Source organism: Eriocheir sinensis, chromosome 9, assembly GCF_024679095.1.
Source record: "Eriocheir sinensis breed Jianghai 21 chromosome 9, ASM2467909v1, whole genome shotgun sequence".
In the NCBI taxonomy this organism is placed as follows: domain Eukaryota; kingdom Metazoa; phylum Arthropoda; class Malacostraca; order Decapoda; family Varunidae; genus Eriocheir; species Eriocheir sinensis.
The window spans coordinates 16,660,354-16,669,104 of record NC_066517.1 but is presented as its reverse complement, the minus strand read 5'-3'; the positions used below and the strand labels follow the sequence as shown (position 1 = coordinate 16,669,104).

Sequence of the window (8,751 nt, the reverse complement as noted above, 5' to 3'; positions counted from 1 at the left end):
CACCATTCTTCATCACCTGCCCCCCACCCCCTAGGAAGCTGTTCTGGACTTCGAAGAGATGCTGGAGACTTCGAGAGAGAGGATAGGCGTCTCTGGAAGTGGAGGAGGAGGTGGAGGGGGACGGTCCAGCACCCTCCCCTCCCTTGACCTCCTCCACCACACTCCACAACAGCCCTCGCCACTCCACCACCACCACCACCTGAAGACTAGTGGAGTGGGCGTGTCCCGGTCTCACTCCCTCCCTCGACAATGTAAGTACAGAGAGAAAGAGAGAGTGAGGGAGTGTGCGTGAGAGAGAGAGAGAGAGAGAGAGAGAGAGAGAGAGTCCCCCCCTTCCCCCCCGTCCCTCTGTTTGTCATTCACCTTCTACCCAGCGCGTCTGACATAATTTCTCCGTCCATCTGTCTATCCACCTCGCTCTCTCTCTCTCTCTCTCTCTCTCTCTCTCTCTCTCTCTCTCTCTCTCTCTCTCTCTCTCTAACACCTTTTCACGCTCCCTTGTCTTCCTTTTCATTATTTTGCTTCGTCATTCTTCTCTCGTCAGTCTGTTTGTTTATCTCTAATACTATCTGTCTATTTATCTGTCAGTCTATCCATCTGTTTACCTTTATCTCTGTCTATGGCTGTATCTGATTTATCTTTTGTTTCTCTTCATTCCTCCATTCATACAGTTATCATACTAGTTTTCTCCTTCATTCTTTTATTTCCTTCCTTCCTTCCCTCTTTCCTTTCTTCCTCTCCTCCTTCCTTATAAAACACATGAACGTTCCTTCCTTCGTATCTTCCATATTTCCTTCCTCTCTTTCATCTTTCATTTTTTTTATCATTTCTTCCTCTTTTATATCTTTATCTTTCTTTTGTTCGTTTTTTTCTTCCTTTCATGTATGCTTTTCTTTCATCCTTATTTCCTTTCTTTCTTTACTCCTTTCATCTTTCTCTCCTTCCTTCCTTCCTTCCTTCCTTCCTTCCTTCCCTCCCTCCCTCACCTGTTGTTTATCTTCATCTGCCTCTTATGGTCACCTGTCCGTTTGCCTTATTAATTCCAACCATTATTCACACGGTTGCTCGCGCCCTCACCTTTTATTTATTTATTTATTTATTTTTTTCTGAAAGCTTTGCCTATGCCCTGTTTTTGCTAAGCTTTATACTGAGCTTTATATGTCCTATCTGTGTTTGTTTGCGTGTTTGTGTCTGTCTGTTTGTAGTGCTTAATAACTTTTCTTATATACGTTGTTTTATTATGTGCTTTTATTAATATTTGTTCTTGCAATAGTAGCAGTAGTAGTAGTAGTAGTAGTAGTAGTAGTAGTTGCAGAATTACTATAACGCTTTTGTTGTTTGTTTGTTAGTTTGTTTGTGTAATTGTAGTTATTTATTTCGCATACTTGCTTCGCTGTAGTGCTGTGCTAATATATTTTTTTCCTTTTTTTCTTATTTCTTTTCGTTCCTTCTTTCTTTTCTTTCTCACTTTGTTTATTTTCTCCTTTATGGCTCGTCTTTCTCTGCCTTCCTTCCTTCCTCCCTTCCTTCCTTCCTTCCTTCCATCCTTTCGTCCTTCCTTCCTTTCTTCCTTTGTTTTATCCTCTTTTGTGGCTCCTCCTCCTTCCTTCATCTCCATCTCTTACTTTCTCTCTTCCTTCCTTCCGTCTTTCATCTTTCCTTTCTATCTTTTCTTCCATTTTTCCTTCTTTTCTTTCATCCATCTTTCTTTTCTTCCTTCGTTTTTTCCTTCCTTCCTTCCTTCCTTCCTTCCTTACTTACTTCCTTCCTTGCTTCCTGCCTTCCTTCCTTCCTCCCTCCCTCCCTTCCTTCCTTCCTTCCTTCCTTCCTTTCTTCCTTCCTTCTTTGCTTCCTGCCTTCCTTCCTCCGTCTCTCCCTCCTCCACCCATCGTTCCCTCCGCCCTTGCCTCCTGCCTCCCTTTCTCCAACCTACTTTCTCTCTTTGTTGTTTGTATCCCTCCTTCTTCCTTTGTTCTGTCCTTCCTTCATTATTCCTTCCTCTCTTTCCCTTCTCTTTGTCTCCCTTGCTCCTCTGTCCATCTGTCAAAACCTCCCTCCTGTCAAATTCTCCTCCCTCACCTCCCTTTATTCCCTTTATTCTCCCTTACATTCCTTCTCTCCCTTGTTCCCGCCCTTCTTCTGTTCCCTTATCTTCTTTTTTCTCTCCTGTCTTCGTTTGTCCTTCCTCTCTTTCTTATTTTTGTTTCATCACCATTGTCTTCCACCTCTCTCTATCCCTTCCTTCCTTTCTTCCTTCCTTCCCTTCCTTCCTTACTCTTTATGCACTCATTTCCTTCCTTCCTTCCTTCTTTCTCCTTCCTTAACTTATCATAACCTCCTTCCTTTCATCCTCTCGCCTCCCTTCCTCCTCTTATCCTTTTTCCTCCTCTTTCTCTTCCATCTTTCCTTCCTTCCCTTCTTCCTTCCTTCCTTTCTCCTCGTTATCCCTTCCTTCCTCATCTTCTCTCCTTTCTATCTTCCCCGAACCTCTCCTCTCATCCCTTCCTTCCTTCCTTCCTCTCATTCTCTCTAATTTCTCCCTCCCTCAACCCTTTCCTTCCCTCCCTTCCTACCCTTCCATTACCCCTTCCTTCCTTCCTTCCTCTCATTCTCTCTCATTTCTCCCTCCCTCAACCCTTTCCTTCCCTCCCTTCCTACCCTTCCATTACCCCTCCCTTCTATCCTTCCTTCCTTCCTCTCATTCTCTCTCATTTCTCCCTCCCTCAACCCTTTCCTACCCTCCCTTCCTTCCCATTACCCCTTCCTTTCCTCCCTTCCTTCCCATTACCCTTTCCTTCCTTCCTTTCCCTGCCACCCACACCCCAGGGCTGAGGCGTCCCCTGTACCCCTCCCTGTCCTCCCCGTGCCCCTCCCCCACCCCCTCCCGCACCCACAGCGACACGGAGGACAGCAGCAGGATGGCGGTGGTGCGGGCGCTGCGGCTGGGGGGCGGGGGCGGGGGTTGGGGTCGTCCCGTCTCCACCCCGCCCCTCCCCCACCACCACTACTACCACCACTACCACCATCACTTCCTACCTATCTCCTCCTCCACCCCCCCTCCTCCACCCACACCTGCCGCATGTGAGTAGTGTGGGTGGAGGGGATGGAGGGGTGAGGGGGTGAACTTATAGAGTGGGAGGGAGGAATGTGTGTGTGTGTGTGTGTGTGTGTGTGTGTGTGTGAAAGAGTATTAACATTATCATTACTATTATTTTTTTTTTTGGGGGGGGGATGTAGGAATAGAATGGAGGTGGTGGGAGGAGGAGAAGGAGGAGGAGGAGGAGGGGGAGGAGGAGTAATGTGTTAGAGAGAGAGAGAGAGAGAGAGAGAGAGAGAGAGAGAGAGAGAGAGAGAGAGAGAGAGAGAGAGAGAGAGAGAGTAATAAGCCTAATGTGCATGTAATATTTTCTAGTATATCACCCTCATCATCAGCACCATTACTATATAAATTAACACAGCAACAATTAGTAGTAGTGGCAGTAACATTAGTAATAACAGAAGTACCTGTAATAATAACACGCAAAAAAAAAAAATAATAATAATAAAGAGCCTTACTTATGGTCAGGGGCGTCACCGTGAAAGGGGGGAGGTGGGGGGGAGCAAGTAAAGGGTCATAAGATCATCTCCCTCCTCTTTGTCCTTCATCGGTGCCTCCTCGTTTGGTGGACAGGAATGATGTATGTTCCCGGGCAAGCCATTATTTTTTTTTCACTTAGTTTAGCTCATCATTATTATTATCTTCAAACATTATGCACGGAAATTATGGAAGTTTCCGTGAGGAGTTTCTGTTTGATTTTTCTGCTTCTGAAACTGTGCTCAGGTTTTTTTATTTTTTTATTTTTTGTCAACGTAAGAAAAATGAAAAAGAACTAAGTTATTTTCCACTCACTTCAGCATATAATTATTTTTTTGACATTTACACATGAAAATTACGAATGTTCCATTGGAGAGCATTTTAGACAAGCTATTTTTTTTCACTTACTTTTGCGCGTTGATACTGGATTAGACATTTACGGTCACGGAACAAATGGCAAATGTTTCCTTGGAGAGCAGTGTGGCCCAAGAGTTTTAGTTGTAATATATTTTTTTGCACACCATTACTAATTTATTATCTTCAAACATTGACAAACGCGGAGATGATTGTTTCTTTGAAGAGCAGAATGAACACGAGTTTTAGTTTTCATCTGTTCTACTACATCATTATTATTATTAGTATCAGGACACCTCTCCTCCCTAAATTGACCTATCTTTCGGCCACTCCTCTAACTCTTTTTAGGATCAGTGAGTAGCGTTTTTTTTTTTGTTTTTTTTTTAACATTTGTTACCTTTTTTATGCCCTTGAACGGACTCCTCTGCTGTAAAAAAAAAGAAAGAAAAAAAAGAGATTCATGATCCACTGTGCTAGCCAAGGAATCGAGGCAAGAGACATTCTCTGCTCGGTGCAATCCATGTTCACCGACGTGTCCCCTCGCCGAGTTGATCCATAGGTGACGCCCTTGTTCGTGGGGACAGGAGTAGAAATAGTGATGAAAACTGTAGGAAATAATAATAAGTAATACCAATCGTAGTAACTGACCAACTGTGTGTGTGTGTGTGTGTGTGTGTGTGTGTGTACCCTCAGCGGGGGAGGACTGGCCCGCTGTGAGTCGTCTTCGCACGTCGTCCACCTCGTCGCTGCCGCCGCCCCCTGACGTGGGTCACATCCAGCAGGTGGGTACAGGTGTGGAGGTGTTCGGCCCGCAGGTATGACCCACTAATTAACGCTCCCCCATCTCCCATTCCCTTCCACCGTCCACATACATACATACATACAGGCAGGCAGACAGACAGACAGACAGACATCGAGCAGAGAAAACACTCCCCTACCCTTCACATACATACATACATACATACAGACAGACAGACAGACAGACAGACATCGAGCAGAGAAAACACTCCCCTACCCTTCACATACATACATACATACATACAGACAGACAGACAGACATCGAGCAGAGAAAACAATCCCATACCCTTCACATACATACATACATACATACATACATACATACATACATACATACATACAAAAACACATACACACATAAATACACAGGGGAGAAGATACGTGTTTCCTTGAAGAGTACAAAGTGAAGGTGGACAAGATTTTCTCACTTTTTATTTTTTTATTTTTTTTATTTTTTTTAACAACGTGACTTCCTCTCCGCGGCGTGACTTGCATTGTCTGTCTGTCTGTCTGTTTGTTTTGGGATCGCTTTCTCGTGATTGATTTTGGGGCTTAAGAAACTGTCACGTTTATTTTCTATATCAACGTAAGAAAAAAGAAAAAAGAAAACTCAAACAAAAGTATATAAACCGCAACGAAAACAAAAAAAAGTCCACAGTCTGTTTGTCTTTGATCCACCTCTGAAACGAAAAAAAAAAAATGCAAAAAAACAGTCACAGTTTGTCTCTACTCCACCTCTGAAAAGTGAAAAACATCCCACAGTCACAGTTTGTCTCTACCTCTGAAACACCTGTCTCCTCCCCGTCCCTACCCCCTTTACCCCCCTCCCTGTAACACCAGCAGCCTGCCAGTCCCTTAATTAATCAACTCACCTGCCCATTAATACGATCGTCACCTGACTGACTTACCTGGCTCCTCCCCCCCCCCCATTAATTACGCTTTTGTACACACATAATAATTACCATGACATTATTATTGTTGTTGTTGATGTTATTGTTCTCATTATGCTTGATTCTCACGGTCTTGCGGTGTGCCAAGTGATTTTAACATTTTATTTTATTTTACTTTTTTTATTTGTTTATTGATTGATTTGTTTGCTGTTGATTAATGTGTTTGTTGCTCCGCCGCCGTCCCTTGCGCCGCCTCCACGAGTTACGAAGGAAAATTAGTTGATTCTTAGTTGCTCTCTCTCTCTCTCTCTCTCTCTCTCTCTCTCTCTCTCTCTCTCTCTCTCTCTCTCGTCATGTCATGCCATACTTTTTCTTCCCAAACGATTTCGTCCGAACGGTTTAAATTCACGGTCTCATTCCAGCGTTTTTTCGACTCATTCTTTTTTTATTTATTGTTTTTTACACTGGCGACATTTTAGCGATCGCTGCCCCGACCAATGGAAAGCGGTGAATTAACACTATAAAATCCACCCTTACAATAACGTTTTAATTGTTGACATGGGAAAGGAAACGTAAATCAACCTAGAAATAGCCTAAGTGAAGGTAATATTGCGTTCGGTTCTTTCTAATATTTCGGCTCATGTCTCCAAGAAAATTATATCATCAGCGTCATCAGCCTTCGGTTCTTTCTAATATTTCGGCTCATGTCTCCAAGAAAATCATATCAGCATCATCAGTCTTCGGTTCTGGCTAATATTTCGGCTCATGTCTCCAAGAAAATTATATCATCAGCGTCATCAGTCTTCGGTTCTGGCTAATATTTCGGCTCATGTCTCCAAGAAAATTATATCATCAGCGTCATCAGTCTTCGGTTCTGGCTAATATTTCGGCTCATGTCTCCAAGAAAATTATATCATCAGCGTCATCAGCCTTCGGTTCTGGCTAATATTTCGGCTCATGTGTCGTAGGAAAATGTTATCACCAGCGTCAGCATTACTCAGTCTCATCGCTCGTCAAAGGATTAAAGTTTCTCACCACCAGCAAAAAGAGTTATCAATTCAATCTTCATCATCATCATCATCATCGGGGGTTCCAGTCGGTCGCCTGTAGGTTCGCAGACTCCGCATCACGTGACTTTCAGCGATGCGTCGTGACTCGTGGACCTGCAGAGGCCGACACACCTTTGCGGAACGTTAGTTAGGCACTGATAGGTAGCTTGGATAGTAGGTCGGTGGGCCGTTGCAATTTAGCTGCTCAGTATTTGTCACCATGCCTACTACGTGGGGAGCGGATGTTTGAAGCTGATCGGACTGTTTGGTTTCTTTCGGGAGCTTCTAAGTTAACTGGAACATCTTGGACATGCGCTGGTATCAGTTTCCTCGTTATCGTTTACAAGTGGCAAAAAAATCCACTTTCAGACGTTTACAAAGACACTGTCGAATTTCCCTTAAGTTATGAGCGATCACCATCAAGATGTATCTCATTAGGTTTCCATCTGGTAGCCATTAATACTCGACACCAAGAAGTCTTCTGAGTGGTGCTTAAATGTATAAGGTCGCTACTTGTCCCTGAATCTAGATGTGTTGCCGTGTTAAGCCAGTTGGAACACACATCATCCAAGCACCGTAGGCTATATTTATTTATTTTTCTTACGAAGGTGGCTACTTGTCCCTGGATCTCAATGCGTTATCGTTGAAACACAGACCACCCAAGTATCTTACAGTCCGAAGTATGTTTGTAGGCGTTTGGTCTCCCAGTGAGTGAAAAAGTTTAGGGGAACAGATGAAGGTAGACGTGCGAGGTGGCGGGCGATGTGTGCGTGAAGCTGGTGATAAGATGGTCACATGGTGGTGATGGGTGACGAGGCAGCGACGGTGGTGGGAGACGAGGGAAAAAGAAGTGAGGCTGCTGCAAGGGACGGTAAGGAGGCTAACCCGAACACAACGCCCTCGAGACACTGAAGGGCGGGGGGCGAGAGATAACGAGGTGCTTACAGCGTTAACCTGATCATACACTGCTGCTGCTAACGCCACCTTAACCCTGTGCTGTGCTGTGTTGTGCTGCTGTGCTCTGCTGTGCTGGGTAGGGCGGGGACGGGCGGCTGGCGGACACCCTCGCCGCCCTCAACGCCGCCCGGGGATGTTGCACGCCCAGCCACCAAGACTTCGATACCCTCAGTCTGGCCTCGGGGGTGTCAGGGGTCAGCACCACCACCCTGCAGGTACGACCCCCGCCCCCTTCCTTCTATCCACCCTCTCCCCTTGACCCCCGACAAGTACAGTTCCTTCCTCTCCCTCCCTTCCCTCCTCCGTGCCCTTCACCTCGCCGTCCAGCATCCCGCCCTGGCCATCACCCCTTCATCTGCGTCCAGTCGACCCTTCCTTCGCTGCAACAAATAGCTCTTACTCTCTACACTCTCTTTAATCCATTGGTTTCCATCATTAGATCAGTAATTGATGTACACGCCTCGCATTCCAGATTGGCTTAATGTATTGGTTGAATTGACTCATTGATAAAAAAAATTAAAGAGCCTGCACTTCACAAATGAGGAATGTTCGAAGCTTCATGAAGTAGTTCGATATGGTTCACATGACTCTCCACCACCACCACCACCACCATCACACAGAGCCTGGTGATAGTGTCGTTCGTGATGGTGGTGGTGGTGGTGGTGTCACTCCCAAGCCCCTGACGCCCTTCTCCCCCACAGTCGATCCGGGACCAGATGGCGACGAGCCTGGCGCGCCTCAAGGAGCTGGAGGAGGAGGTGAAGGCCATCCCGGTGCTGCAGGTGTGTGTGTGTGTAAGAGAGAGAGAGAGAGAGAGAGAGAGAGAGAGAGAGAGAGAGAGAGAGAAACGTAAGGTAACTGTGGTGGCGTTTGTGTTGACGTGTTACTTACTCGTGGCGGCAGATCAAGGTCAACGTGCTGAAGGAGGAGAAGCGATTGCTGCTGGAGCAGGTCAAGGCGCTGTCCCGCGGCGAGGAGCGGCCGCCCCTGATGCTGCCGCCCAGCCTCGAGGCGGACCTCACTGACCTGTCCGAGGACGAACTGGAGGGCCGCCTCGCCTCCCTGCGCGGCGTCCCCACTCGCCGCCGCCGCAGTGAATCCCGTGAGTATATCTCACTCCCCCCCCCCC

At 46.1% G+C, this 8,751-nt stretch overlaps 1 protein-coding gene across 5 annotated transcripts in view; it reads left to right on the top strand.

The window, feature by feature from the left end:
• Window positions 1-8,751, top strand: part of LOC126996022 (uncharacterized) — a 43,244-nt gene that overhangs the window by 20,028 nt on the left and 14,465 nt on the right. For 2 of the 5 annotated variants that reach the window (XM_050856011.1, XM_050856010.1), the window contains exons 6-11: window positions 35-251; window positions 2,827-3,081; window positions 4,622-4,710; window positions 7,703-7,837; window positions 8,324-8,404; window positions 8,526-8,724. In XM_050856011.1, the coding sequence (XP_050711968.1) occupies window positions 35-251; window positions 2,827-3,081; window positions 4,622-4,710; window positions 7,703-7,837; window positions 8,324-8,404; window positions 8,526-8,724 (976 nt within the window). The remainder of the gene's footprint in view (window positions 1-34; window positions 252-2,826; window positions 3,082-4,621; window positions 4,711-7,702; window positions 7,838-8,323; window positions 8,405-8,525; window positions 8,725-8,751) is intronic. The other 3 variants (XM_050856014.1, XM_050856012.1, XM_050856015.1) reach the window with 3 other exon arrangements.